General features: G+C 33.0%; 1 protein-coding gene across 1 annotated transcript; it reads left to right on the top strand.

The window, feature by feature from the left end:
• Positions 1-3,037: 3,037 nt before the first annotated feature.
• LOC112504364 (nitrate reductase [NADH]) lies at positions 3,038-10,148 on the top strand. Its single transcript, XM_025108304.1, has 4 exons — positions 3,038-4,094; positions 4,617-4,757; positions 6,127-6,359; positions 8,646-10,148. Exons 1-4 carry the CDS (start codon positions 3,074-3,076, stop codon positions 9,987-9,989), a joined length of 2,739 nt encoding a protein of 912 aa, XP_024964072.1. The 5' UTR covers positions 3,038-3,073; the 3' UTR covers positions 9,990-10,148.
• The last annotated feature ends 5,349 nt before the right edge of the window (positions 10,149-15,497 follow it).

The following is a 15,497-nucleotide window of genomic DNA, read 5'->3' as shown; positions in this document are numbered from 1 at the left end:
ATTGTCAACACTAACGAGGTGCACCGAAATGCATCATATCAATTCTCTTCCAAAAAGCAATTCATGGGTGAACATGATATTAGAAGTGATCAAGAGTTCAGATTTCTTTTTATACTTATCATTATCACAATAACTTCCCCTTTCACACGATCTTTCGTCTCTCTCTCTCTCTCTCTCTCTATATATATATATATATATATGTGTGTGTGTGTGTGTATGAGCAAGTTCATTTGTTAACCTTAATTATTGTGTTAACTTTTATGAACTAATCATGACCATTGATTTTTAAAATAAATGGTTGAGATTAATCATTTTATAAATTTAATTTATTAAATGTGTAATCTCACAAACATATGTGAACATAGTTGTTGAAGAGTATTTATGTATAAGATAATGTGCATTCAATGACATCGATTACAAACAGTAGAAATCGGTTACAAATCGTAGAAATCGGTTACAAATCGTATATGTTCAATTGTGTTCATAATTGCCACAAGTGTCCGTATATGTTCAATTTGTGTTCATAACTGTCACAAATGTTCACATATATGTTTAATTTATGTTCATAATTGCCACAAGTGTTCACATATATGTTCAATTTGTGTTCGTAATTGTCACACGTGTTCATATATATCAATTTGTATTCATATAAGTGTATACATGTCAATTTGTGTTTATAATTATCAAGACACTCGCTTTGATTATTTACTTCGCTTTTCGATCTTGAACTCCGATTGTCACCATAAACAATTTTAACATTCTCAATGTTGTCGTGTTGTTTTTCAATGTTTTTATTTGTAATTTCTTGAACGATAACAAACACTTTACTAGCAGATCTCCTCCACCAATCACAAATTTATAAATATTAAAAATGGAAGATCAATATTTTAAAAAATGAAAAAATTCACAAGATCAATATTAAAAATGCAAAAATCATGAGATTTTATGGATCTTGTAACCCCCAACTAATGATGTAGGAGTTACAAAAAAAATTACATATATACCCTTAACATTAAATTCTTAAATAGTGAAGAAACTAAGGGGTTGTTTGTTTACATTTTAATAATTTAATTAAGAGACAACACCTGAATCATTAAAAGGTGAATCTTGTTTGGCAAAAAAAAGTCTGTCTTTTAATGGTTCTAAAACTCTCTAAATGATTTTGTATCTTAAGCCTCCCTTAACCTTTAAGCGCCCTGATTTCATTGTAAACAATTACCAAACAATTATATTTTATTTTACACTATATCATGAAAGCCTCTTAATCATTCTGATCACTTAATCATTCTACACCAAACCATTCAACAACTACCAAACAACTCCTAAGATGAATTGTGATTGGTCTAAAAAGTTTATAAAGTTAACATAATAATTCGGGTTAACATTTGAACTAAGCGCTCTCTCTCTCTCTCTCTCTCTCTCTCTATATATATATATATATATATGTGAGTGTGTGTGTGTGTAGGGATGGCTATTCAAGGGAGAACTCAGTATTTTCTAATAACCGTGAGATCCGATCTCAACCATAAATCAAATGTTAAATTACGAATTTAATAATTATGATATTTTTTAACTTAAAATATTAGTTAAGGGCATTTTAGATATTTTAAAACTCTCATCTCACCTCTTTCCTCTCTCCGTCAAGGTACACTGTGATACCTAAAAGAATATCATTAAAAAACAGATACATACAAGCGATATCCACTATTATATTTATATATACATACAACATGCACACTGTAATACATTTGTAAAGTAACTAAAATACATATTGTGATACCATTTCTAAAGCAACGAAAGTAACGAAAATTTCATATTGTGATACACTTTATAAAACAATGAAAATAGATTATGAATATTATCACTGTGATACATTTGGATCCACAAACATCTTTAAAAGACAATATATATTAAGTAATTAATATATTAGGTAATTAAAATTAATCAAATATTTCCTATTTTATGAGTTGTTATAAATAAAACAACTAAATTACCCTTATTTAAAAAATATCTTTAAATATCTCAAATGAGTGGTTCACATTGGATCTCACGTTATTACAAACTACACAGTTCTCATTTGCTAAGCCTCATATGTGTGTATTAGAATTAAGAGAATTTATCTCTAAGGAGAATAATATATATATATGACTGAAATACATAAAACAATTAACAAAATAACCATTTATTAAATATAACGAATGATCGTGTGATAAAAAGAGTTCATGTGATAAACGTAAAAAAAGATCTGGATCCTTGATTATCTTTAATTTTAAATCCACTCATGAATTACGTTTGAAATGAAGATTAATCTGGTGCATCTCATCCAAATGTGCATCTAAAGGTGGAGATCACTTCTAAAGTTTCTCATCTTAACTACTTCTCATCGGAACCCAATCCTATAGTATATATGTATAAGAGTATTTTTATATAAAAGAGAATCACTTAAATGACTAAATAATTACTTTTTAGATATTTTGGAAAATAGACCATATATTTTTGATAAAGCTTTAGCGTAAATATGTATTGATTAGAAATGGTATTTTGCTGTCCTAAAAAGTCCATGCGTTTAAACAAAACCCCAATGCATTTCACCAACAACCTCTCACAATCGCTGAAAATTATGAGATTTTCGTGTATAACTAAAAATCGATTTTCTAACAATTGACTATTCCAAAACACCTAAAAAGGTGCTTATTTTGCTAATTCTTTTATATCGGTAAATTACACATTTTAAGAATTAATTATTTACATAATATATATATATATATATATATATATATATTTTTAAAATAAGTATATATATGTATAAAAAAAATAAGTATATTTATATATATATAATGTCGAGAAGTAAGTCAAATTTATTTTTGAATTTAAATAAATGGCTCTTTTCTACGTCACTATTTGTTTTAATATATAAATATATTGTCAGATTTTTTACGAATCCATTAGTCTTGGTGTCTATATATATACACACATATACATGTGTGTTGATTAAGGCAACGATTGTGTCTCACTTTTCTCAGCAGCCCATCGGATACAACAACACAGGGGAACCCCAATACAATTTAAGCCTATGGCGGCCTCCGTCGAAAACCGCCAGTTCCGCCATGAACCTGGTCTATCCGCCGCCGGAGTTGTTCGTTCCTTCAGCCCCAACCACCAGCGTTCCGATTCACCCATCCGTGGCTACAACTATCCCGCCGCCACTCGAGATTTTTCAACGCGTAAGTCGTTTCCGGCCGATCAGTACGATTCCGATGAGGATGATGAAGATGATGAGGTTGACTATCGTGACGCCATTAAAAAGGCCAACTCCGAATTGGAAAGCTCCGTTTTTGATGCTAGAGATCTTGGCACAGCAGATCAATGGATCGAGCGTAACCCATCCATGGTTCGACTCACCGGAAAACATCCCTTCAACTCCGAGCCACCTTTGACTAAGCTCATGCAGTATGGGTTCATCACACCTTCACCTATTCATTACGTCCGTAACCATGGACTGGTCCCTAACTCCACCTGGGAGGACTGGACCGTGGAGATTTGTGGTTTGGTCAAACGACCTGCTCGTTTCACCATGACCCAGCTTGTGAACGAGTTTCCGAGCAGGGAATTGCCCGTGACGTTAGTCTGCGCCGGAAACCGCCGAAAGGAGCAGAACCTGACGAAACAGACAATAGGGTTCAATTGGGGTGCCGCCGGTATAGCGACGTCGGTTTGGAAAGGGGTGCCATTGGTCCATATCCTGAAACGATGTGGGATTTACAGCCGGAAGAAAGGGGCGCTGAATGTGTGCTTCGAGGGCGCGGAGGATCTTCCCGGCGGCGGTGGTTCAAAATACGGAACCAGCTTAAGGATCGAGATGGCAATGGATCCTGCGAGAGATATCATCATGGCATACATGCAAAACGGAGAAAAGTTGTTGCCTGATCATGGGTTTCCGGTGAGGATGATAATTCCAGGATTCATTGGTGGCCGGATGGTGAAGTGGCTGAAACGTATCATAGTGACGACGCCGGAGTCAGACAACTATTATCACTTCAAAGACAACCGTGTGTTACCGTCGCACGTAGATGCAGAACTAGCCAACTCTGAAGGTACATATAAATCATATATAGATAAATAGATATAGATAGATACAAGTATTATATATTTACACACACGAAAAGGTTTATTTGAGAAGTAAAACTATCCTTTCATATGGCCGACATTTAACCGTAAAATCTCGGATAGTTCTTTGTATGGAGTATGTAAAAAATAGAGGGCAAATTTCGTAACTTTTAGAAATAGATGACAAACGGGTTCATTTCGTGTCATTTACATGTGAAACAGTTAATTAATTCATACATGAATCACACGTGTTCATATGTGAATCAGTTAAAATAGTTCATATGTAAACACATTTGTCGTCTATTTATAGAAGTTACGAAACTATCAATTCTATTTTTTGCATACCTGCAAATTTTTTACCAGTCAAATCAAAATCGCATTCTTGACTAGTTAAATTCGATTTTAACCGTAAAAAAACTAAGATCATTTATTTACTTCTCAAATATTTATCACTTCTCAAAATAACCTATAACTATAATATATATAATGTTATTGTCATGGTGATTCAGGATGGTGGTACAAGCCTCAATACATAATCAACGAGCTGAACATAAACTCGGTGATTACAACTCCTTGCCACGAAGAGATATTACCCATTAATTCATGGACTACTCAAAGACCTTATACATTGAGGGGCTATGCTTATTCTGGTTGGTTCCCTACTCTTTTCATTCAATTTCCTTTTTAAATTATATAAAGGTTTATTCTATATGTCTACTTGCTTATCTCAGAATCAGATCAAATCACATGTTAAAACTGTAAAATTTTAAAATATATGTAAACAGGAAATTAGTAAATAAGAGTGTATTTAACCTACCATTCATTATGAGTAGATTAAATACATTGTTAAATAAACTATTTATTACTTTTCTCATTTACATATTAACATTAAAATTTATTTCTTATATTTTTAATATATGATTTAATCTGATTCAGATTTATTTAACTAACCATCATAGTAAAAAATAAATTAAAAAACATGCAAAAGATTCTGATTCAACTTATTAAAACAATTTTAGTTATTTAGTTAATTTCATTAATAAATGACAAATATTTATTATTTATTAATTATATATGTACATATATTTTTGAAAAGGGAGCATAGACTGGTACTGTTTTGGCAGTCAACAAAACACATGGATGACAACTTGCAAATATTACTTTAATTTTATGATTTAAAAAAATAGAAAAAGAATATTTTGGTCTACTAAATCGAAATTAAATAAGTGTAGTATTCTAATATGTAGGCAGTGATAGTTAGAGACCGACTACCAAGTATATAATTATATTATTTTTAACTATAAATGTGGTGTTTGAATGGTTTGAGCTTGACTTCGAAGGTCAAAAGTACCTAGAGGTCTCAGGTTCAAATCCAATGAGAAATAAAAATCCTCTTGTGACCACGGAGATTCAAATGCGGTGACTCCGGGCTATCGATAAAACAGATGGTCGTCCTGAAATTAATCGACTCGCATAACGAGTTGGATATCCAGGTTAATAAAAAAACTATATTATTTTTCATCAAAAATAAGTCTATTTTTGTATGATACTTGTTTTTATAAGATACTTTTTTAAATAATGTCCCATGAAATAGTTAATTAAAAGTGTACTAAAAGACTTAAATTAAATTAAGTTATTTATTACAACGTTTTTATACATGACTCTTTATTTTTTGGTGTTTTAAATAAAGTTCTATAAAATTGTCTATTAAAACACTTTAAAATTGATTACGTATTATAAATCCAATTTTATTGTTGTGTCAAAATATAAAATTTAAAGAAAAAAAAGAGTTCAAACACACCACACCCACCTTCACTAATCTTTTATTCTATTTTTATGAAAGATGTACATAAGAAGGGTACTTTTTGTTATTTTTAGCTCATAAATTTTATTTTTATTGATAAAATGATTTAAAAACAAAATCAAAATCGATAATTCCAAGATGAAAGTAATTAATTAATGGGTCTCCAAAGGTTGAGGATTGAGTATATTTAATCAATTATTGAATTAATTAAACAGGAGGTGGTAAGAAAGTGACACGTGTCGAGGTAACATTGGACGGAGGGGAAACATGGAACGTTTGCAACCTGGACGTTAGGGAAAAACCAAACAAGTATGGGAAATATTGGTGTTGGTGTTTCTGGTCACTGGAGGTTGAGGTTCTGGACCTCCTTGGAGCCAAAGAGATCGCGGTTCGAGCCTGGGACCAGACCCTCAACACCCAACCCGACAAGCTCATTTGGAATCTCATGGTAATTTACGATCAAACTCCCAACCTCATACCCTTTTGATAAAAATCAACTGTCTGAAAATTTTCATGTTTTATTTATGTCCACCAATCATATGAAATATACGTAAGTAGAGAGAGATCAAATAAACATGAATTAAATAAACTTAAAAAGAATAAAGATCTAAGTATCTTAATTTCATTGATGGGTTAGATTTAAGACGTTTGATTTTGGAACAAGTGATTTTTATCCCATCCTTTTCTTTAAATAATTAGTTATTGTTGACATAGATGTGCTCGCTGACTTCATGCTACCCTTTTTCTTTAAACTAATGTGAAATAGATACATACACACATATATATACATACATACACACACATATATATACATACACACACACACACATATATATATATATATATATATATATTAGTTGTGTATCCGTGCAATGCGACGGGAGCCATGAATTTTAATGATTTTGAAGTTCCACTTGTTTTATAAGATAAGATTTAACGATGATATAAGTTACACTTGGTCTTTACATATTAATACAATTTGAATAAATAAGAGTTATGGTTCCAATTACAGACTATCGATGAAAAAAATTGTATGCCAGTTAAATATCCAACATATTTAAACGACTCCACAAATGTGTTCGATTTACACCAAGAGCAAAGAACCAAGAAACTTGAGTTTTAAGATAAACATTCAAAACCAATAAAGAAAACTACAAATTTGACAGATCAAGATGAGTTTTAGAATGAAATTTCAACTGCTTACCCTCTTTCTTGTCCAGAAACTCAGATTAAGGTTGAATTAATACATGTATATATATATTTCAAAAAAACCCAAGAACATATTAATTTAGAACATATTATACAGTGCAATTTGGACAGCCTAATCCCAAAATATATAGTATATAATAAATAAATAACTATAAAAGTATAAATCGTAAATATTAAAAATATTTTTTTATAGAATATATAATAATATAATTAAGTAAAAAACTATTCAATATTGGACTCATTTCGAAGGTATTAACGAGACAATTATAATGGTGTAACTTGTTAAAATAAAAATGTATTTTTTAAACATGTTTTAATTGATATACGATTATGTATGTTAATTTGATAAATGTTTAAAATGAAACATTCAAAAGTAAAGGACGTAAAGTAAATTAATTAACTAATTATAGGAGTATATAGTGTACATTTAAAATTATAATTTAAAAAAAAATCAGTTGTGAGAAGGTGAGTGTATGTGAAGAGGTGAGTGTATGTGAGGAGAGGAGGGGGTGAAAAAGTAACATAAGGGTAGCATAAAGGGTATCTTGGTCATTTAATATTTTATGACTTTAAGACTTTTGCTAAATTTGCTTAATACGATAATATAGATAATAGTTTTACATCTCAAAATACCGAAAAATCCGGCTAACTCAACTTGAAAATATCTGAAAAAGTTCAATCTGATGTAATCCGACACATAGTTGATAATAAAGTTAGGTCAACACGTATCTATTGGGTTGAAATTGGGTTATGGTCATTTGAGAACAACCTAACTCGATGAACCCTTTTATAATATAATTCTTAAGTTCTTGATTAACATATGTACACTAGACATTAGACCAATTCATAATTAGCTATATTCAAAATTATATTACAATTTCAACCGTAACTTTCCTTTCTTATTTGCATGAACCCTCAACTCTATTTTTTGAGTTTGTTAGTATTTTTTGTGTGTTATCATTTTAATTTTACTTCGTTTAAACAAAAAAACTTAGCTAGATTGTAAAACGATGTACCAAAGTGTCAATCCGATCAACCCGACCAACTCAACCCGTACGGTTTTGGGTTGGATTGAGTTGTAGTTTTGCTTGAGTTAAGTTTTTTCAAACCGCAAACATTAAGTTGATTTGTTTAAATGCCTTCAACCCAACCAACGCAACCATACTCTATACCCCAATAATTGTCTTTCTATGTGTACAAGATCATTTTAATTACCCTTTGTCATATAAAACAACAAACATTCGCTTTTAAACAAGAATTATAAGACAAACTGATTGATAATAGCTGATGTCTGATGAATTAGTTGATAAGATAACCGGTAATTGAAAAGACAACTGTTTGTCAATAAGCTAATCATATTTAATAAAAACTAACTGATAAAGTTGATAACCATAATCTAAAAAAATACATTTGAAAAACTATTCAATTCTAAATTTAAAGGCATAATTAAGAAAAAGAAGTCCACATGTCCTTATTGAAAAATTATAATTCACAATCATAACTTATGATACTTTGTTTTATGTAGGGTATGATGAACAATTGTTGGTTCCGAGTGAAGACCAACATGTGCAAACCACACAAGGGCGAAATCGGAATCGTGTTCGAGCACCCAACACAACCCGGAAACCAGTCCGGTGGATGGATGGCTCGTGAGAAACACCTCGAGATTTCATCGGAGTTGGCTCATCCAACCCTCAAGAAAAGTGTATCCTCCCCTTTCATGAACACTGCTTCTTTAACCTACACCATGTCTGAAGTCAAGAAACACAACTCAGCCGACTCGGCTTGGATTGTCGTCCATGGTCACATCTACGACTGCACCAACTTCCTCAAAGACCATCCCGGTGGTAGTGACAGCATTCTCATCAATGCTGGAACCGACTGTACTGAAGAGTTCGATGCAATCCATTCCGATAAGGCCAAGAAGCTCCTGGAAGAGTTTCGAATCGGTGAGCTCATAACCATGGGCTACAACTCTGATTCGGCTGCATCATCACCGAATAACTCGGTCCATGGTGCCAACAATTACATCTCCTCACACCTAGCCACCATCAAAGAAATCATGCCAACAAGAAACATAGCCCTAATCCCTCGTGAAAAGACCCCATGCAAGCTCATCTCAAAAACAGCAGTTTCTCACGATGTCAGGCTCTTCAGGTTCGCCCTTCCTTCACAAGATCAAGTTCTAGGGTTACCAGTGGGCAAGCACATATTCTTATGTGCTACCATTGACGATAAGCTCTGCATGAGAGCATACACACCAACTAGCACCATTGATGAAGTTGGATACTTTGAGTTACTGGTTAAAATCTACTTCAAAGGGGTCGAACCCAAGTTTCCAAATGGAGGTCTGATGTCACAGTATCTAGAGTCATTGCCACTGGGTTCTTTACTCGACATCAAAGGTCCATTGGGACACATCGAGTACATGGGGAAAGGGACGTTTTCGGTCCATGGAAAACAAAAGTTTGCCACCAAGTTAGCCATGTTTGCAGGTGGGACTGGAATAACACCCATATATCAAGTGATGCAGTCGATCTTGAGGGATCCAGAAGATGATACAAAGATGTATGTGGTGTATGCAAATAGAACAGAAGATGATATACTACTGAGAGAAGAACTGGATGCATGGGCAGAGAAGTATCAAGAAAGAGTGAAGGTGTGGTATGTGGTGGCGAAATCGGTAAGAGAAGGGTGGAAATACAGCGAAGGGTTCATCACTGAGGATATTATGAGGGAACACATTCCAGAGGTCTCTGAAGATACATTGGCTTTGGCTTGTGGACCACCACCTATGATTCAATTTGCCATAAACCCTAATTTGGAGAAGATGGGGTATGATATCAAGAATTCTTTGCTGGTGTTTTAGTGTATTAATATTATCATAATTGGAGGTGGGTTAAATTTTTATTTCGAAAATAAAAGTGATCATATATGTACATAGTACTCTATTTGTGAACATCTTTGTACGTGAGAGTTATTAAGAATTAATAGAAAATGATAATAATTTGTCTGTAACTTTCATATATAACGACCGCTACTTCAAAGAGCATTACACCCACCCTTAATCGGCAAATCTCAGTTGCTTGTTGAACTCTATGAATTGTGTGAAAGTAGGATACTCTAAATTCGAGAGTCAAAAAGTTTTATAAAACGTTCTTGGTGGAAGTCATATCACCCGTGCAAATCACGAACCTAATTACATACTTGCACACATCTATATTTCAGAAGATATATATCTCAAAATCCATTTTTCGTGATACCTAGATCACCTAGAAGTTGTTGGATAAATGAACCTTCACAGAAAGCACCAGACTTTCACAAAATAGAAACATTATGTATTCATAGGAAAGAAAACATGCACACCTTTCCCCTGGATTATAACATTTTAGGACAATCTTACTAAATGTTGTCCGCTTTGTCCATACCAGGATTCACTGTTTTAAAACGTGTCTGATTTAGAAAGTATCTAATTTCTTATAGGACAACTTTAGTTTCTCTCCTTAACCGACGTGGCATCTTACAATCCACTCCCCTTGGGAGCCCAACGCCCTCGTTGGCATATCTTTCCAGTTACCGACTCTGATAACCATTTCTAAAGAAGGGAGGTTGCTTCAAAACATAATCAAAACCAATATACAAAATCTCCAAAATATAGTCTCCAATAAAGAGTTAAAATCTCCAAAGTATCTCCCAACAATTAATGAAATCCAACCATAAACTTTAGTAAAAATTAGTCTAATAACAAATGAAAGAAACCAAATAATAACTACAATTGCGATAAAACTCTTGAAACCTCTTGAAATAGCTACCGTGAGGAAAGGGAAGACAAAAATACACGGCAAGCCAAACTCCTAGTGCACGGATATACAAATATAATGAAATAAGGTATTACAAACATGCAAAAACTGATCTCAAGATATCAGACAGTACGGGTACAAAGTCTTAGTTAAAACAACAAACGAATAATCATATGAATAACATATGATGGGATGAATCGAGCTCGAAAAACGCATACGCTTGCATATCGACCGATATGGCAAGTGTCAGATATATGGCCACACAAGCTTGTACATTTGATTGCAGATCCACACATACTACATGTAAGATGCGGCGTGCATGAGCACTATATCGATACCCACCTTACAAACAAATCACATATGTTAGGGGCGACCCATAAGCCTCCTAAGTCAAATATCCATCACAACAAAGCCAGCTCTCACAAGAGCACAATAGAGAAGATGCCGCATACTGACCACAATGCCACGGTTGATGTCACTCCATGTGTCTAACATCTTTTGGTTGTTAAATATTTATTTTGGCGTCTTTGGCCTATTAGTCTTTCATGACTTAAGTTAAGGCGATGTCTGTTGATATTTAAAACATAAGTTCTAGTGATGCCTATTGATCAGTCGTTTAAGAATTAAGTTGAGGAGATGTCTGTCAATCAACCGTTTAAAACTTAAGTTCAGGCGATGTTTGCCAATGTCGAGGGTCTTAAGTACTAGAGACAATTACCAAATTTTGGCATAGGTTTTATGTCACTTGATGGTTGTTTTATGTCATTTGATGGTTGTTTTATGTCATTTGATGGTTGATGTTGTAAGAACAATTGTTAAGGGGTAGCCATCAGATGACAAATGGCCCTACAATGCTTAAGTCAATATCTTTTGTCATATGGAAGAAAATTACAAATAAATTTAGAGGAAATAATTACTTTTTACGGTTTTCTTCTAGGGATATATAGGCAATGACTCGAGGCCTGATGTCTCCAAAGGTCATCAATAGGTACTTGGTTAAATCCTTGTATAACACATAATTTTATTCTAGCCCTCTCTTGAATATCTTGATTAACACCCATATGTGGCAATCACATATATAAAAGTTTTCCCAATGAGAGAAGGATTACTGATTACATGACTTGAGACATTTGGGGGTCGAATCATAGAAGACACGATATTGCTAATGGGTGCAATAATAGGGGCTTTTGTCGTTGCAATTTTGAGACACTCTCTTTTGCTTCTTAGCCTTCTTAATGGACTTTAGAAGTTTGCTTGGTTAGTTGAAGGATATGATGACGAGGTTCGTCTAAATCAACTTGCATTCTTACGAACACGCCTTGATCAAAATAGGTTCATCCCCTAATTTGAACAAAAAGGGTTCATCCCAAAGGTACCTTCTCATAATCTGGTCATCCCCTAGTTTGAACAAAAAGGGTTCATCCCAAAGATAATGCTTTGAGTCAAGAAACAAATTTCTTCATTTATTTTTTTAACTCAGGTAATATGATCCCAACAATCAAATAGTTTGCAATATCAACAAACCAAGGTGTTGTAAGCATCAAAAGTTGTTCCTTAGGGATTTTTTTTTTCATTAATTTCATTAAAACTGTGACATCCGTCATTTTTTTGAGCATCAGGTTAGCACCTTTATAGAAATTTTATATTTAGAATTATATTTTATTAGGATCTAGTCATGTTGATTAGAAGTCATCTGGCTTAGTTCCCAAATATAGTTCAGAGAACCTTGTTTCGACGAGTAGTTGATAAAGTTAATTTATGTAATGCCAAATATATTAAAAATGCTCCAATAATATAAAGTTGATATTATAAAATCCAAATTTAAATACAAAAGTCTCATTTGAATGTCCAAATAATTTTATCAAAAAGGTGGAGCTTTGAATTAATAATGTCATTTTTATCAATGTTTGGCAAATTGTATTGTATTTTGGTTATAAATTTAAATGGGCTTTATTTAGTTTAAAAGAAAAATAATTTTTTTCTTTTATTGGAATTGGGCCTTAAGAGGCTAGCCCATTTTCTTCTTTAAAACCCACATATAAATACCCCACATCTTTTGAAAACTCTCACTTCCAATCCTTATAAGCATTTCCTCTCGCTAATCTCTCTCTCTCTAAATCAAACCCCTTCCAGCCGATTCCATCATCAAGTATCTTCAGAAATCTATAAATCTTGAAGAATATTTAAGATTTCAAGCAAAAGGTATTATACTAAGTTATCTTACCTATATAAAATATCAAAAATTCATATTTATTCTACTCCTACTTCTTGTTCTTGTAATTAAAGTTTCTGGAGATCTCAAAAGGGGAGATTATACATCTAAGACATGAAAATGTCTTCAAATGATGGTAATCTATGAACCACGAATTTTGAACTCTAAGAAAGTAGGAGAAAACCCATTACATGTGGAATTTAATCATGAAAAGATGTATTTTGAAATCTGGCAGAATCTTGCATGCATCTCAAATCGGTTTTATCTTCCTAAAAAAAAAAACTCAATGGAATTGGGTAATTCTTTTTCTAGAAGTAGCCTTATTTGTTAGCTTTAAAATGGAGTTAAAATCTCTGAAAAATGATGAGTTTAGACCCCCCAAATGGCCGTCACTCAAAGAGTGTGCAATCTGTTTTGGGGGCTGTGTTACTCAAGGTTGTAGGGTATTAATGAGTGCCTTAAACCCATCCAAAATTCTTGATATTTGGGAAAAGTCTGCTTAACTCATTATTTTGGATGATATAAAAAGTTGGACATAAAATGACTTTTGGAAGGTTTCTTTTTATAGTGATTTGTGGGACCAAAAATTAGTAGAAACAAAATTTATATTCTGTCCCAAATATCAGCTTTTGTGCAAGGACTTTGATTTTAAAAATATATAATTTTTGGGCTATTTTTAGAACAAATCATAAGAGTATCAACTTTAATTCTTAAAAACCCGTTGGCATTACATAAGATATAATTTGACTTTATCCTTATCGAGACTCGTTAGGTGATCTAATTATTGGAGTTCGGACTATTTAGGAAGGTTAGGGCGGACGTTGAGCGCATCAAACGTCATCTCCTCGGATATTCATCGTCTAACCAGTGAGTATTCACGACCCCACTTTTAATATTTTTTGTTTATTTAAACTGGGCGAAAAGCATGAAGTTATGCAAACTATACTGTTAGATTTGTTTAAAACTGTTGGACTAAAGAACTGTTTAGTCAAGATTTGTTTATGCCAAGACTAAAGAACTGTTTAGTCAAGATTTGTTTATGTCATGAAATATTGACGGTTTTGCACTATGATATAAATGTTAAATTGATGTACTTGGGAGTATGTTTCCAAATAAAGTCCCCGTCCGTAAATGCTACTTGTTAACTCGGGCGTGTCCCCGGGCCGTGGCAATTGTTGATTGCCGCTATTGAGTTGACAGTCCCACCCAGAAAGGGGTGCACATTACCTTTGTTTTATTTAGTCTAATCATGTGGAATTTGGACCACCGCTGAATTAGTATACTACGAACTGTGTGTGACAGGCGTCAAATTGGAACTCCCAGGTTAGCTCTTATTAAGTTTGTATTAGTGTTACTGAAGATAATTTATAAGATTAGGAATTAGTTAGGTTAGTTTGGTCGAAAAATTTCTAGAGATTCCGGCAGTTGCTTAAAAAGTCCGGTTTCGACCCGAAATTATCTGAAATGTCCCATACAGTACCAAATGCTCTAATTTATACCCAATTTATATAAAACACTAAGTTTTAATGTTTTAAATATAAAACCTTTCTATATAAATAAATTTAGTCATCATGGGCTTTTAATTTGAAGAAAAATGTCAAAATTGAGAAAATGGCATTTTATGCATTTTGGGCTTTGTTTTTATAAAAAAAAATTATTTTGAGTTTCGGTTGGGCTCTCCATGGCCGGCCCCTCCCTCCCCCATTTCCCTCCCATATTCCACATATAAATACCTTAATCCTTTCATTATTCCTCATTTGCATCCTTTTAAAATTTAATTTTCCTCTCCCTCTCTCTCCCTAAAACTCAAGGGTCACCTTGAAAATCATCACCATCCTTCATCCTCCTTCATCCATTCAGCCGATTTTCTTCTTATCTTCATCATTTTAGCAAGAGTTTGGAAGATACTACATTCATTTCATCCATAAACAAGGTAACATATTCATCCCTTTCTTTTTCTTGTAAGTTTTGGGAGAAAAACCCACTTTTTATGCATTCCTTATCTTTTATCTTCTAAGTTCCGAAAATATTGAGTTTTAAGGAGAGATTATACACCAAAAACATGTAAAAATATTTATATGATGGTGGTAATATATGAACCAAACACTAAAACTCAAAAAGATAAGAAGAAATCATGATTTTATGTGAGTTTGTTTCTTAAAAATCTTATATTTTGGTGCTGACAGATTCTGTGCATGTGCACAAATCGTCTATGTCTTGTAAATGGCATGTTTAAATGTTATGAGATTTCTTTTAAAAGTTTATTTATTGAGTTGGGGTTGTAATCCATTTGGTCTCACTCAAAAACATTGAGTTTTGACCCCCCAAATGCTCAAAACATTATATATGTGCATCTGAGAGTTTT

Source organism: Cynara cardunculus, unplaced genomic scaffold (genome assembly GCF_001531365.2).
Source record: "Cynara cardunculus var. scolymus isolate 2C unplaced genomic scaffold, CcrdV1 Un_Scaffold_5340, whole genome shotgun sequence".
NCBI lineage: Eukaryota > Viridiplantae > Streptophyta > Magnoliopsida > Asterales > Asteraceae > Cynara > Cynara cardunculus.
Note: the sequence above shows the minus strand (reverse complement) of the source record. Positions and strands in the feature narration are given on the sequence as shown.